The sequence below is a fragment of the Hemitrygon akajei genome, chromosome 7 (genome assembly GCF_048418815.1).
Source record: "Hemitrygon akajei chromosome 7, sHemAka1.3, whole genome shotgun sequence".
NCBI classification, from domain to species: Eukaryota; Metazoa; Chordata; class Chondrichthyes; order Myliobatiformes; family Dasyatidae; genus Hemitrygon; species Hemitrygon akajei.
Genome location: NC_133130.1, coordinates 78,449,496 through 78,466,376, shown reverse-complemented (window position 1 = coordinate 78,466,376; position 16,881 = coordinate 78,449,496). Strand labels below are relative to the sequence as shown.

Here is a 16,881-nt window from a genome sequence, read left to right as displayed (position 1 = left end):
CATAGATGCTGCCTGACCTGCTGAGTTCCTCCAGCATTTTCAGCATCTGCAGAATCTTTTGTGTTCTGGTTTTGTTTTATTTGGGTTGGGTGGTTTTATTTCCAAGTGCCTTTATATAACATCTTCTCAAGTGTTCATCAGGGTTGACTAGTAAATGAAATCTGACACCAGACCACAAAGGAGAAGTATACACTTTATACATGGCAAGGGTTTTAAGGATGAAAGGTGAAGTCAAGCTTACTGTCATATCCCAAGTGCATGTATGGCAGGTAACATGAAAATCTCACTTGGAGCAACATCATAGACACATAACATTAGAAACAGGTTCTCAAGAAAAACATAAACTAAATATAAATTATACAATATTGTACAAAAAGAATACATTTAGAATAATTTTTAAAAAGTCTATTGTAGTCAAAGTGGTCAAAATGTTGCTATACTGATGGTAGTGTTGTGCAGATTGGTTTCAAAACCAGATGGTTGAAGAGAAGTATTCTTGGAAAATGCAGATGAGCAGAAAGAGAGGTTTATGGAGGAATTCCAGTTGGTTGAAGGCACAAATGGTGAAGGGATTAAAATTGAGAAGGATCCAGACACTAGTGTGATGGCATTGGGTTTGCTGACAATGAAGTTCTAAACTCAAACAAAGCTTTTAAGCCCTATCAGATATAAATTCCATGAGTATTCCCACTGAACAGAAATAATACTGTAACTATCCAATCTTCAAAGACTTGTTCACTTCCCTGTTTGCCCTCCATGGCAAGTTTAGTTGCTAATACCCACTTTTCATGTTGTGAGTCTCCTCTCCCTACCAAAGAGAAGATACTTCCAGCAAAAAAAGTAGTTTAAAACACAGCAACAATTAAGGGTCTCTGCTTGAAACATTGATTTTTGTTTTGTTCATTTCCATGGATGTTGCCTGATGTGCTGAGTTTCTCCAGCATTTTGTGTATTTTCTTTAAAACATAGTTTATTTATTTTTTAGTGATGCACACTGCAATCCAAACAACACTCTTAAAATGCATTTAAGCTCTAAGGGTTTCTATCTTAAATACTTCCAAATCACAAAGCATATCCTAAGCATAAAACACAAAGGATTACCAAAACAAGGGTACAATTCCTATAAACTAAAAAGACACTCAGTACCACAATGCAGACGAACAAGTCATCCATCGCAGAAACTGAAGCTGGAGGAATGGAGTCCAGTTCATCCCGTGTTTCTTTCATGTGCAAGATTTTAAATCCTATTGTTGCTGCAAAACCAAAAAAAAAATCATTTATATGCAGAGGGCAGAAGAATAATAAAGAAGAAAAAGCTTCCATTCTGTACGTTTTTAGTTGACGGTTTAAATAAGGTGAATATAGATTACTTTTATTGGGGTAGATGATGATTGCTTAGTCTATGTTTTAGAGTGCTCACCATTGCCACCAGGAACAACTTCCTCACTGTTTTGTTCCTGAAGCCTTGAGATTGACAGTAGAGCAACAAAGCTGCTTTCTGTCTTAATTTCACATCCCCCAGGGTCCCTTTCCCAACCTTTAATATACCAAGAACTGGTAACAAAAATTAGATAGTAAGAAAGCATTACAAGCAGGTAACAAAAATGAATAAGGAAATTTGTGTTAGGGTCAAAACCCCAATATAAAGGCTCCCATTGCCTCTATATCTGTGTTCAATTCTCTACCTGGTGACACCACAAGTTAACTGATCAAAATTCTTATGAATTTAGTTGCCTTACTGTATATATCTTATGCTTAGTATTATGGTTATCAAAATGTAAGTCTTCTCCAATCCTGCAAGTTCTGATTTTTAGTTCCTTGCCCATCTACAGTTTTCTGTTCTGCCTTATGGTAAATCTATATCCTGCAAATAGGCTTTGGAGTCCTCTCTATTTCTGATGCCCTAAGGCTAGCAGTGATATTATGTATTGTTATTTTAAAGCTTAGTTCGGAGCAACTTTCTTTTTCCATTGCAGCAGAAGTCAAATTTTGCATAAACATTATGAGAATCCCATTGTGCTAGTACTTTCCTGATGCAGAAAGCTTTACACGTGTGCAAAAAAGGAAAAGATGTAAAACTCCAAATACTTAAAGTGATATTCTCATGTAGTTGGAGAACAGGATTGCAGTGAGTAGATGATAATCCATTTAAAGTTCTCCTTCTGGACAGACCTCTCTGGATTTTAGCACATGCAGCATTTCTCTTCCCCTTACTCTAAACCCTTCCAGGGAATGATGAGAAATATCATGAATGAAAGCCTGACATGTGAAAACGAAAATTGAATGTCTTGATGGAAATGTCAAAGAGCTGAAGGAAATTATTGAAATATTCAGAGAGAACCATTTTTGCAATTTTTGTCACAAACAGGAGAGAATCTGCAGATGCTGAAAATCTGAGCAACACACAAAATGCTGGAGGAACTCAGCAGGCCAGGCAGCATCTATGGGGCAAAAAAGTACAGTTGATATTTCAGACCAAAACCCTTCGGCAGGACTGGAGAAAAAAGCTGAGGAGCATATTTAAAAGTTGGGGGGAGGAGAGAGAGGGGGGAGGAATGAAGTAAAGAGCTGGGAAGTTGATTGGTAAAAGAAAAAGAAGGCCATGGGAGAAAGAAAAAGGGGGAAGAAACACCAGAGAGAGGCGATGGGCGGGCAAGGAGATGAAGTGAGAGAGGGAAAAATGGATGGGAAATGAAGGGGGGGAGCTGGGTGGGGGGCATTATTGGAAATTTGAGAAATCGATGTTCATACCATCAGGTTGGAGGCGACCAAATCAGAATGTAAGGTTTTGTTCTTCCGACCTAAGTGTGGCCTCATCACAACATGAATGGATATATCAGAATGGGAAATGGAATTAAAACGGGTGGCCTCTGGGATATCCCACTTGTTCTGGCGCAAGGAACGTAGATGCTTGGTGAAGCGGTCTCCCAACCTATGCTGGGTCTCACCGATATACATGAGGCTTTCATTCTAGAACGAAGGAGATGTCCTCCTTTTTCAAAGAAAGGAACTTCCCTTTCTCCACCATCAATGCTGCCCTCAACTGCATTGCTTCCATTTCACGCACGTCTACTCTTACCCCATCCTCCCACCACCCTACCAGAGATAGGGTTCCTCTTGTCCTCACTTAACCACCCCACCAGTCTCTGCACCTAGCACATAATTCTCCAAAACATACGCCATCTCCAACGGGATCCCAGCACCAAGCACATCTCCCCCCCCCCCCCCCCCCACCCCACTGTCTGCTTTCCACAGCGATCGCTCCCTACGCGACACCCTTGTCCTTTCATCCCTCCCCAGTGATCTCCCTCCTGGCACTTATCCCTGCAAGTAGAACAAGTGCTACATCTGCCCCTGTGCCACCTCCACCACCTCCTTCACTACCATTCAGGGCCCTAAACAGTCCTTCCAGGTGAGGTGACACTTCACCTGTGACTCTGTTGGGGTCATTTACTGTGTCCGGTGCTCCCCGTGGACACGATGTAGATTGGGAGACTGCTTCACCAAACATCTACACTCCATCCGCCAGAACAAGCAGGATCTCCCAGTGGCCACCCAATTTTAATTCCACTTCCCATTCCAATATGCCCATCCATGCCCTCCTCCACTGTCGTGATGAGGCCACACTTAGGTTGGAGAAGCAACACCTTATATTCTATTTGGGTAGCCTCCAACCTGATGGTATGAACATCGATTTCTCAAACTCCCAGTAATGACCCTCCTCCCCTTCACCGTTTCCCATACCCCTTTCCCTCTCTCACGTTATCTCCTTGCCCATCCATCACCTCCCTCTGGTGCTCCTTACTCCATTTTCTTTCTTCCATGGCCTTCTGTCTCTTTTACCAATCAACCTCAGCTCTACTTCATCCCTCCCCCTTCAAGTTTCACCCATCACCTTGTGTTTCTCTCTCCCCTCCCCCCACCTTTTAAATTTACTCCTTGGCTTTTTTTCTCCAGTGCTGCCTAAGGATTTGGCTTGAAACGTTGACTGAACTGTGCTTTTTTTTCCCATTGGTGCTGCCTGGCCTGATGAGTTTGGAATCTCCGTAGTTCTCTAATGTGAGGCATCTGTTAGTCATGCAAGACCATGGATCTGCACCAGGAAAGTCTTGCTTCAGTGTCCTCCCCAGGGCGCAGGCCTGGTCAAAGTTGTATGGAAGACTGGCAGTTTCCCCATGCAGTGAGTCTCCCCTCTCCACACCACTGATGTTGTCCAAGAGTTCTCTAATAAAGCTGGATATATACATATGCACCTCTATCTGCGGATGGATGTTATAAAGCATTTATTCAGCAAAGTTTGGGTATGGTGCTCTGTAAACTTAAGAAAAAAGTAGTTGACAGAGCAAAATTATTTTTCTAATGTAAACACTTCAGTTTTTAAACACTTTCTTAACCTGAGAAGCAAACTTTTTGAACCTGCAGACAACGTGGACATACAGATACTTTGAATACGTTTATATGTGACTTTCCAGGCACAATTTAAAAATGAAAATTGTTGGAACTTCCACATTCATTATGCACCACAGAACTATATTTGAGTTATTGCTGGAATCAGTTATGCCTTTTATCAGTTTAAAGTTCTTAAAACAAGCTATTCTGTGCACCTATCTTGAAATATTTTTTCATGTATTTTTTGCAACAGAGATATATCCGAAAGAAAAGCTGGAGGGTAAAGAACATGATGAATATTCTCCAGTGAAGGAAGATACTGGTAAGTTTTCTTTCTGATCAATGTTCTTTCCAAGAAAGTTGTTATTTCAGCATGTACTCTTCTCTGCTATAATTATAAGCTGATTATTTTCATTAATTCTCCTTGTGGTTTATAATGCTGGCAATATCATTTGCATTCCTATGAAATATGAAAAAACACCTGAATGTTAAACTGCATTGTGAAAAATTCTGTTTGACATAGAGGAATGATCTGGTAGCAATAGAGTCAAAGCTGAAGGAATACAACAAGGTGTTGTCTGTAATGCAGGGTGGTAGTGGTAAGGAGAGATTGTATAGACTTGTATAAAGGTTTCTAAAGAGGGATGTAGATGGTCAGAATCATCTTCCCAGGGCGCAAGTTTAATTTGAGAGGGGAGAACTTTAAAGTAGATTTGAGAGAAATTTTTCACATAGTATTTGGTAAATACCTAGAATAAGGTATGAGAAGAGATGGATACAAACAACGTTTAAAAGGTATTTGAACAGGTACCTGGTTAGGAAAGATGTGGAGGGGTGCAGGTCTAATGTGGGTAAATAGGATTAGCATAGATCGGCGTAATGATCAGCATAAACAAGAAGGGAAAAATGCCCATTTCTGTGGTGTATGCTTCCAAAAATGTATCATATTGCTGAAAGGGAAAGAAAATGATTTAAAAAGACAAACATCTCTTTATTTTTACCCAGATAGATTAGAAGTATTTTGCTCATTATTAACTAAAACCAGAAGAATGACTACTTGTGCATCTCTGTGCTATTCCACTTAAGTGTGTACAGGTGGCCTCCGTTTTTCGAACGTTCGCTTTACAACAGCTCACTGTTACGAAAGACCTACATTAGTACCTGTTTTTGCTAACCAAAGAGGATTTTCGCTTTTATGAAAAAAAAAGACGCCTGCTTTATACGTGTGTTTACCCCGAGAAAGACTACCATGACCGTGAGGCCTTGTGTGTGCAGTTGTGTGCGCATGCGTGTACGTGCCAATGTTTTTTTTCTCCAAATCGATTTTGGCTCGCTGTCTTCCCCATTCTGACAAGTGAAACTACACCGTATATACAATATTTCTTCTTTATATAGGCTGTATATTTATCATATCATTCCTGCTTTTACTATATGTTCGTGTTATTTTAGGTTTTATGTGTTATTTGGAAAGATATGGTAGGTTATTTTTTGGGTCTGGGAATGCTCAAAAATTTTTCCCATATAAATTAATGATAATTGCTTCTTCCCTTTACGACATTTTGGCTTACGAAAGGTTTGATAGGAACGCTCTACCTTTGGATAGCGGGGGAAACCTGTAGATGACATGAGGAAATGCAGACTTTAAGTAGTCCTTGATTCCAAATTTCATGAATATTGTACCTTCTGCAAGAACATCATTTCTGTGCCATGGATAAATGTGCTGATGGCAGTGACATTCTTTACATTACAGTCATGGTGTGTTTAGCTCAATCAGTTCAGTCTGGTGTTCATATTCTGCAGGAGTTTCCTTTTGTCCTCTTTTATGTAATCCCATCTACATATCTCACTGTTATCTCTAATTAGGCTACCTTTAAACTTTTCTTATGACTTGTCAATAAGTATGAGTCTCATCTCTAAGCAGACCTGCCAATCAATTTGTCTTTTGTACCATTCAGATTTTAGTTATTTTAAATTAGACCATCAGCTTTTTCAGTTACTTGTGTGTGGTTCCCTCTCTAAACATGTTTAATCTCCTTCCACATTCAGGACATCTCTTTGCTGCAGCATTTTGCCATCTGAACTGATATAACAGGAGAATTGATAATGCTATTTTATTAACTCTCATGTGAAATATCTTGGAATGTTTTACTGCATGAAAGGCTCTATATAAAACAAGTAATATTTTCCATGAAGTCACTGAATAGCCATAAAAAACTGCAGATTGCTTATCCATAGGTCAACCCTGGAATGGAAAAAGTACTGGATACAGCCCAGTCCATCACAGGTAAAGCCATCCCCACCAATGAACACATCTGCATGGAGTGTTGTTGCAGGAAGGCAGCATCCATTACCACCCAGGTCATGCTCTCTTCTCGCTGCTGCCATCAGGAAGAAGGTACCGGAACCTCAGAACTCACTGCATCAGCTTTAGGAACAGTTATTACCCCTCAACCATCAAGTTCCTGAACCAGAGGGGATAACTTCACTTGCCCCATCACTGAACTGTTCCCATTAACCTATGGGCTCACTTTCAAAGACTCTTCATCTCATATTCTTGAAGTTTATCGCTTATTTATTATTGTTATTTTTTCCTTTTTTTTGTATTTGAACAGTTTGTTGTCTTTTGCACACTTGTCTGCCCTGTTGGTGCAGTCTTTCATTGATTCTATTATGGTTCTTGGATTTATTGTGTATGGCTGAAAAAAATAAATCTCAGGGTTGTATATGGTGACATAGATGTACTTTGACAATAACTTTACATTGACTTTGAACCCAAGCTTTGTACCGATCCTTCCATCCCGCTCTGTCCCTCTGAGAGAATCTGAGCTACTTCTTGATTAAGGATTTTGATTCATGCACCAGAAATATTAAACCATGAAGTCTCAAAGATTGTGACTTCAACCACTAAAATAAAGACCATGGCTCTTCAGGGTTTACTGACCAGACTGAAGACTATTTTTCAGAAGATGGAGTAACACAGTTTCCACTAACAATTCCAAGATGTTGGTTCACTCATTGCTATGGAGCAGTGACTTCCTTACAATTAACATTTGAGGGTTTTTAATTTAAAGGGAATGTACAACATATTGGTATGAATCCACTTCGAGCACCAAGCAGTGTGAATCATCCCAGTGGAGATTTATGCAGCACTACCAAGTACTTAAAGACCTATGCTGATCAACTGGCTGGAGGGTTCACTGAGATTTTTAATTTCTTGCTTCGGCAGTCTGAGGTACCCACCTGCTTTAAGCAGGCTTCAATTACACCAGTGCTCAAGAAGAACATGGTAACCTACCTCAATCACTACCATCCAGTAGCACTTACATTCACGGTAATGAAGTGTTTTGGGAGGTTGGCAATGAAACGTATCACTCCCGCATGCCATCATGCAGATGCCATCTCATTAGCTCCTCACTCAGCCATGGAACATCTGAACAGCAAAGATGCATTCATTAGGATGCTCTTTATCATCTAGAGCTAGCTCATCATTTAATATTATCATCCCCTCAACTCGACTCAATAAGCTTCTAATCTTTAGCCTCAGTATCTCCTTGTGCAATTGGAACCTTGATTTCCTGACTTGCAGACTCCATTCAGTTTGGATTGATAACAACATCTTCTCCACGTTCTCCATCAGCACAGGTGCATCACGAGGCTATGTGATTAGCCTCCTGATTTACACATACGACTATGTGGCTAAGCATAGTTCCAATGCTATATTCAACGTGAGCTGGCAACACAACTTTCGTAGGCCAAATCAAAGGTGGTGATGAATTAGCACAGAGGAGGGAAATTGAAAACCTGTCTGAGTGGCGCCGTAACAACAACACTGAATGGTGTGAGTAGCATGAGCTGCCTTAATGACTTTGTCCAGTGATAAAATGCTTTGAGAGTTTGATTATGGCTAGAATCAACTCCTGCCTCAGCAAGGACCCAGACCCACTGCAGTTTGCCTGTTGCCACAATAGGTCTGTGGCAGATGTAATCACAATGGCTTTTCACACACCTCTAAATCACCTGGGCAATACAAACATCTTGTCAGAGTGCTGTTTGTTGACTATTGCTCAGTGTTTAACACCGTTATTCCCACAGTCCTGATTGATAAGCTACAGAACCTGTGCCTTTGTACCTCTCTCTCCAATTGGTTTCTTATTTTCCTGACCAGAAGACCACAATCTGCGCAGATTGGGAATAATATCTCCTCGCTGACACTCAATACTGGCATATCTCAAGATGTCTACTTAGCCCACTGCTCTACTGTCTTTATAACCATGACTGTGTGGCTAGGTATAGCTCTAATGCCATCTGTAAATTTGCTGATGATGCAACCATTGATGGTAGAATCTCAGATGTACATGAGAGGGCATACAAGAGCGAGATATACCATTTAGTTGAGCGGTGTCGCAGCAACAATATTTCACTCAATGTCAGTAGACCAAAGAGCTGATTGTGGACTTCAGGAAGGGTAAGACAAGAGAACACGAACCAAGCCTCATAGAGGAAGGGATCAGAAGTGGAGAGAGTGAGCTATTTCAAGCTTCTGTGTGTCATATCTTTTGAGGATCAAACCTGGTACCAACATATCGATGCAGCTATATAGAAGGCAAGACAGCGGCTATATTTCATTCGGAGTTGGAAGAGATTTTGTCTGTCACCTAAAACACTCAAACTTCTACAAATGTACCATGGAGAGCTTTCTGACAGGCTGTATCATTCTCTGGTGTTGGGTGGGGGGGGGGGGGCACTGCACAGGATTGAGGGAAGCTACAAAAAGTTACAAAGCTAGTCAGCTCTATCTTGGGTACTAACCTCTGTAGTACCCAACATCTTCAAGGACCGGTGCCACAGAAAGGTGACATCCATTATTAAGGACCCCCATCACCCAAATCATTCCCTCTTTTCATTGTTACCGTCAGGAAGGAGATACAGAAGCCTAAAGGCACACACTCAGCTTCTTCCCCTTTGCGATCTGATTTCTAAATGGACATTGAATCTGTGAGTACTATCTCACTTTTTCAATATTATTTTCTGTTTTTGCACTATTTTTAAGTTAACTATTTAATATACATATATATCACTGTGACTTTTTTTCTATATTATCATGTATTGCATTGTACTGATGCCACAAAATTTACAAATTTCACAACAGATGCTGGTGATATTAAACCTGATTCTGATTCTTACTCAATGTCAGTAAGACCAAGAAGCTGATGTTATGTACCAGCAGCAATAGATCACAAACTGTCAGATTTTAATGTTAAAACCACTATCTTTATTTGTATCTACTCAAAATATAGAGAATTAAACGAAATAAACAGAAGTTAACCGTGTATTGCGTGTATGTGTGTGTGTGTGTGTGTGTGTGGCTCCCAAACAATCAAGTTTAGGAACAATCATTTAAGTCTTAAGATTCAGATGGCAAAGTAGAAAGGTTCAATAATCCATGGAATAAATGATGGGCGAGATGTGTAAATCCACGTTAAAATGTAGAGAGAAGGCAATTACGAAGAAATCCACAGATTCCAAACAAAATAACAGTCACCAAAGATCTTATCCATCGAGTCGTTCCGAAATCCACGTAGAAATAAGGTGACAGTCACAAAATATCCTTTCTTCCAAGTGGTTACCACATAACACCCCCAAATCCAGGTAAGAGTCAACAACAGTGGTCCCACAGGATATTCCAACAAAATCCATGTATGGATTATATGAAGTGGCAGCCACACATTCAATCCATTAAACAACCTAGTCTTTTGGACATGGGAAAGTAGCAGACTTTACCCATTTCTTTACACACAAGACAAGCTCCTGCTGGCAGCTTACATTGCAAAGTCCTCTCTCTCTCTCTCTTCACACTACAGAAATTCCCAGCAGTCTGTCGTGGCTTGTTATACTGATATCGTAGTCCTGCCTCATTCAGGCGTCTCTTAAAGTGACACTCACAGTAAACAAAACCTGTGGGCATGTAACACTGATTACTGACTTCAGGAAAAGGAAATTGGAGCTCTGAGTGCCAGTCCTCATTGGAGAATCAGAGGTGGAGAAGGTCAGCAACTTTAAATTCCTTGGTGTTATTATTTTGGAGGACCTGTCCCTGGGCCCAGTACGTAAGTGCAATTACAAAGAAAGCATGCAGCGTCAATATTTTGCTAGGAGTTTGTAGAGATTCAGGAAAACATCTAAAACTTTGATAAACTTCTGTAGATGTGTGGTGGAGAGTCTATTGACTTGATGCATCACAGCCTGGTATGGAAACACCAAAGCCCTTGAATGGAAAATCCTACAAAAAGTAGTGGATATGGCCCAGTCCATCATGGGTAAAGCCCTCCCCACCATTGAGCACATCCATATGTAACACTGTTTCAGGAAGGCAGCATCCTTCATCAGGGACCCACAGTACCCAGGTCATGCTCTCTTCTCGCTGCAGCCATCAGGCAAAAGATACAGGAGCCTCAGGACTCACACCACCCCATTCAGCAACTGTTATTATCTCTCAACCATCAGGCTCTTGAACCAAAGGGGATAAGTTCATTAATTTCACATGCTGGTTCATTGAAATGTTCCCACAGCCAATGGACTCACCTTCAAGGACTCTTCATCTCATTTTCTCAATATCTGTTGTTTATTTATTTATTAGTATTAATTCTTTCTTTTTGTTTTTGCACAGTTTGTTGTCTTTTGCATACTGGTTGAACGCCCAAGTTGGTGTGGTCTTTCATTGATTCTGTAACGTTTATTATTTCAGAGATTTATTGAGTATGACCACAAGAAAATGAATCTCGGGGTTGCATATGCTGCATATATGTACTTTAATAATAAATTTAGCTTGAACTTTGAACTTTTCCCTTGAAGCAGACAAGTAGCAGAAGTGCATCCGTTGTTTGTCCTTGACAGAATCAAAGTCAGCAATGTGATGATCATGGGTGAATTTGATGGCCAATGTATGCTTTCATCTGCACTCAGTGAAACTCTGGATACCAAAGCAATACATTACCCCAAACTAATGTTCATCGATGACTTCTGTAATAGCTGCAAAAGACGGATGCAGCATTATATATCAATTAACCAAAGCATGAAGCTCCTGTTGAGCATGCAGTGCTGTCCTTATCAAGCTCCATGAATGTAATAGACCTCAAGTCCATCTATAGTTATAAAGTTGTATTTGAAAAATTCCACTGTGATAATGTCTTGAACTCCTGGATTGATCAGTTCTGGATGGAATTATTGGCTTCTGTAGCAGGTGATTTAAAATCAATCATTTTAGAACTTGACCTGACCCTTCTCTCACAATGGGAGCTTTTGAGGTAAAGTTCCAGTTTATATCTCTGCTTCAGTTTCATTTATCAACTACATCACTGTATTTGTTTTATTTATCTGAAAGAAAATTGTGTGTGTTTGATGTGGAAGAAGACAAATGACCTTACACAAAGTGATATGTTGCTGATTATGAGTTGGAGTGATGGTTAAAATCAATGGAAAGGACAGTAGGGCTTATGATGATACTTGCTAAGTTTTCAAGTGACTCTGGAACACAGAGGATCCATTTCTCAAACCATCACATTGTGGGGTAGACTTTGTCTTCTCTACTTGGTGAGAATCTGGTAGATTAAATAGCCCAAGCTTTATAGAAGTTCTCTGACTTTCAAATAAATTAGACTAAAATCAAACAGATTCTATCATGCATGAGCCTGCTAAAATACTGTCCAGTGACTACTTGCTCCAACGTTTTGATGGCAAGTGTGCAGTTCTAAGTATTGTATCAATATTATTGGGGAAGTAAAATATTTATGATTAGGTTGTGACATTATTTTAGACTAACCCAATAAATTTATGGTGTTCTGTTCACACACTATAATGTGACTTTAAAATGTCCTAATTAAATTCTGCATTTAAAATGGATTGTTTTCTCAAAGTATACCACTAGATGGCAAACAATGCAATGCTGGTATTAAAAGAATAACAACACTATAGTTTGATGAATATCATGTTGCAAACAGTAGCTTAGTGAAACATGGTAATTTACAAAGACCATGTTTTGAGATGGTTTATCTAACTATTTGAGTATAGTTTTTGCTTAAATTATTTTTTAAAAAGGCATCAACAAAATTTCAAATGATTTCTTGCCTTAAGGAGTGAACCTTCTTGGGAAAGCACAAGAGCCATGTTTGAACTTTGCTATCTATAGGAATGTTTCCTCAAGAAATAAGAATTATTTTACGCATACCAGTTCTGTCAATGAGTTATGATGTAACTGACTGACAATTAAATAGTTCTAAAGAAAAACTTATCTAGCTGTTAATGATATAGGCCTTTCACAATTTCATAACAGGCTTTGTTTTCGACCTTTTCCCAGACCTACATGTTTTCCTGTGATTTCCATAGTTAATGCATGCCCCTAACTTGTATCCCACTGGCATTACTTCCTTTATAAGTCTCCTAAACTGCTCTGCTTTGCTTGTTTTCTTCCTGAAAAATAACTTGTAAATTTTTTCATGTTGCTTTGTTGTGCTCAATGTTTAAATATTTGATAATGAAGGACTTAAGCATATTTATCTAAGTCGAAGGAAGTGCACAAACACAAAAGCAATCTTTCCTCAAGTAATTGGTCTTCAGGTCAGATGTCTTGGCAGTCCATATTCCTATAAACACAGTTAACAGAAGAGATCTGTATTGCTGAGAAGCAAACTGGGACAGCTAGAATAAGGAGATGTGGCTGTACATTCTGATCAGGAACTGAGTCATAAATGTTTCCACAACAATTATTAGCTTGCATCCCATAAATGAATTAAAAATAAACATAAATAGCCTTGATCTCTAAGTTGTCATTAGATGACATCATCTGTAGCTTTTACTATGTATAAAGCAGTAGGGGATGAATTGAGATAAAACTAAGGTATTAAGTAATTTAATATTGTGGAATCAAATTAATTAAATGCAAAAGAGAAGTTGAGTTTAACTTATTCAGAGGTTGTTGCTACGATTTGGAGGTACATACGATGAACAAAAGAATGTACTTCAGAAGTGTAACAGAAAACTTTAGATCAGATCCAATGAGATCTGCAGTTCTCTAGCATTATGTGTTGAATGTGTTGACAGTTGTCTCAGATGTGGAAGTCTCTGTTAAATTTGAGCAGTAAGAGGATAACTGATGAGAAAGTGAGTATTTAGTGTGGGGTTGAGTGCAGAGCCATTGACATTAAGAGGAATTTGCTTTGTATTGCAAGAAGCGTAAAGGATGTTACTGAATAATAGAAAGATTTTACAGATATTTGCTTCAAGGCAGAGAGGGGATTAATTCATTGAGGCTTAGTTTGCTGTTGAATGATCATTTCACACAATATGATTATCATGGAGGTTGAAATACTCCAACTAAAATTGGAAACAAAAGTAGATGTTAGATATAGGTGGGCAATGAGAGGGAAAAAGTTTATGAAAGCTGGTCTCTCCATGCCCCCACCCTTGCACAACCCCCCTCCCCTGACCTCCAGCTTGCTTGCCCCACCAAATGTACTCAAAGGCAACATGAATCAGACTTACATTTGGAGTACTATATCCAACTTCAGTCTTATTTAAGGAAGAGTGGAAAGGTTGGATAGGCTTGACTTAGATCCATTGGATTTATAAGCTTAACAGCTAACTTGATCCCAAGATGTCTTTACAAGATGAAAATGGAGAGGATGTTTCCTTTTGTGCGAGAATCTAGAATTATGAGACACCTTTAAAAATTAAAAAGTCACCCATTTAAAACAGTTGAGTCAATATTTTTTCTCTTAGGGTGATGTGAGTCTTCAAATTTTTTTCCCCCCAATGTCAGTGTAAATAGAATACATCGGTTGATTGGTCCGTTGGTTAATCGGGGCAGCCCCATATTTGTGACAATTCTTAAAGAGCAAAATCTAATCAAGAAGATAGCTGAGATTCCCTTTGTTCATTTGGGACACTATCCTGTTTAATTGGGACAGGAGACTTGCTGAAAAGTTTTTAACTACTGTGTCAGTCGTGTGAACTTGTGTGGCTGTTAGACACTACCCTATGCATGAACAGTATTTAAATAAAGTCAGTTGCTTGTGGTTGTGCTCAAAAACCAGTGTGGTTGTCACTACATATGTGAGCAAAAGCAGTAAAACAATTTAGAATAGCATAGGTGAAGTCATTGAATATATTTCAGGGAAAGATTGACATTCTGTCCATCTTCTCTGTGCCACTCTTTACAGTTTCCATCAGTTTCTTCCCATTTGATCTCCCTCTTGCCAGCCCTTTATTTTTCTAATGTCTTATTAGTCTAATTTTGAAAGTACCTCATTTATTTGCCTTAACTGCTGATGTGGCCATCAATTTCATTGCAACTAATAAATGTTCATTGCTTCCACAATTTCTTTCTCTGTTTGTGGTGTTCTTGTGAAGCGGTAGGAAAAGTGCTGATGAATTTGTTTGATTTCATTTTATAGGTGAAGAACAGGAAGAGGTTTCTGCTCAAAAAGACTCCAAGCTGAGCGATACCGTTTCACTGTATCGAGGTGATATAACAAAGCTTAAAATTGATGCAGTAGTAAATGCAGGTTGGTATTTTCAACAAAACCTAATGGGCCCTTGGTGGGTAAAATATTGTTATAGGTTAGTTAAATCACACTTCTGTAACAAACCTCTCTGCTTACAGAACCTTTCAATGCATTTCCAAAAACAATAGGTTTTTTTGTTTTTGCATAAATGAATGCAAATGCTGAATATCTGAAATCGAGCACAACATTCCTGAAATATTCACCAGGTTAGATACCATCTGCTGAATATTATGAGAATTTTCTGTTTAATTTCATATTTTCTTGGTGCAAAAGATCACATTTATTATTACATACTGTTGATTTGTATGCACTCAAGCAGAGACACTAACATTTAAGGAAATACAGAAATTTCTTAAAAACCTTTGTGATATGAGGAGTGTATACCTTTAAGAGACCTGCAAAAGATGTTTGAATTACAAATGCATTTGATGCAGATTATTGGGGGTAACTCACCTATTAATTTCTGTTTTGTCTTCAACTGCTTTAAATATACAATACAGTCCATAATTTGCATTAATGGAAACTCTTACCTTGTGCAGATCTCTCAGGGCCATATATGCTGAAATTTCTCACTGTAGGCTGTGACTGTTGCAATTTTACACATAATTGCTGGACTTCATGAGGAGTAGAGTACAATAAGACACCATGTGATGTTTAAGAAATAATATAGAATCTATCTTCTGTTCTGTACCATTCAGTTAATTTAGAAGTACTTTGGAGATTTTTCAAGCAAGTTGCTCGAAGGAACATTTGTTTTTAAAGCTGCTTTCTTGCCATCTTAATTGACATGCATTCTGACTAGCATATCTTCAACTGTTCTCATTTTGGTGTTCTCATATTCATAGTGGGCATTGATGAGGATGTTTGCATCAATTTGAATGGCAACAGATTGCTTAATCAAAAGACTGCAAGAAAAGGCCAAACATGTTTGAATTGGTGTCACAGAGTAAGATAAGAGGGTGAAAATTGATGTTCAGATGTGTTATTTTTTTTTATCAATCTGCTCCCGAATGAGTATTTGTTCCTTGCATATTACCATGCATAATCATCCACTTATTTAAATAGAGGAAGAAAAGTTACTATTGCTGGAAAAGTTGAAAACCAGTTGTCATAGATATAAAGTGCCTGGCAAAGGAAACAATATGAAGAAAGTTGATCTTTTTAAATACCATGTCATTGTTAGCTGGAACTTATTGTCATGATGAGTGATGGAATTGTATGCAGTTCTAGCTTTCAAAAAGGAAGCAAATATGCACTTGAAGGAAAGCATTTTCAGGGCTCTGGGGAAAATGGTAGGAATGGGGCCAAGAAGGTGGTATGGGCTGTAACATGTCTATTGTTGTATAGTTTGTAATGGAGCCAGATAAATGGGTAAAAGTAGGGGTTGATTAAATAGAGCTGTGATTATGTTGGTGCTGATAATCTGATTTACAAAACACCAGCAGGAAATAGAAAGAACCTAAAGAAAAGTAGATATTAACTTGTCGTGCTTGTACCTTAAGAGTCTGTTGTTTTATTAATGCCAATGAAAATACAGTTATTCAGAATGACTCATGTTTTATCTAGTCAGACTGTCTGTGCTGTTCACAGTTGTTCACCTTCCCCCATTTCCTTATTTTTCTTTGGTGCTGTGAGTTATGTGATGCTTACCTTTCTGGTGTTTGTATTTGCAGGAGGAGCTTGTAGTGGTTAAAGTTGTGTTTAGTTTGTCTTGATCCACCCTATGAGTCTTGCATGAAATAAGATTTTACCTGAACTCCAAAGGGTTGGAATAACCTTTTCACAAATATTGAAAAATAGTTTTTCCTCATTTTACACAGTACCGATTGTAAGAATGGTATTCTAAAGCCTGTGAATTTAAAAAAAAGGTAATCTTGCAGCTTTAATGTTAACACCAGTAGATGACACTGAAATGGCTAACAGATATGCAGTA

The 16,881-nt window shown here is 38.7% G+C and overlaps 1 protein-coding gene across 1 annotated transcript in view; it reads left to right on the top strand.

Annotated features, from left to right (window-relative positions):
• Positions 1-16,881, top strand: part of macrod2 (mono-ADP ribosylhydrolase 2) — a 1,184,924-nt gene that overhangs the window by 80,016 nt on the left and 1,088,027 nt on the right. The window contains exons 3-4 of the mRNA XM_073051265.1: positions 4,643-4,711; positions 14,838-14,948. Coding sequence (XP_072907366.1) covers positions 4,643-4,711; positions 14,838-14,948 — 180 coding nt within the window. The remainder of the gene's footprint in view (positions 1-4,642; positions 4,712-14,837; positions 14,949-16,881) is intronic.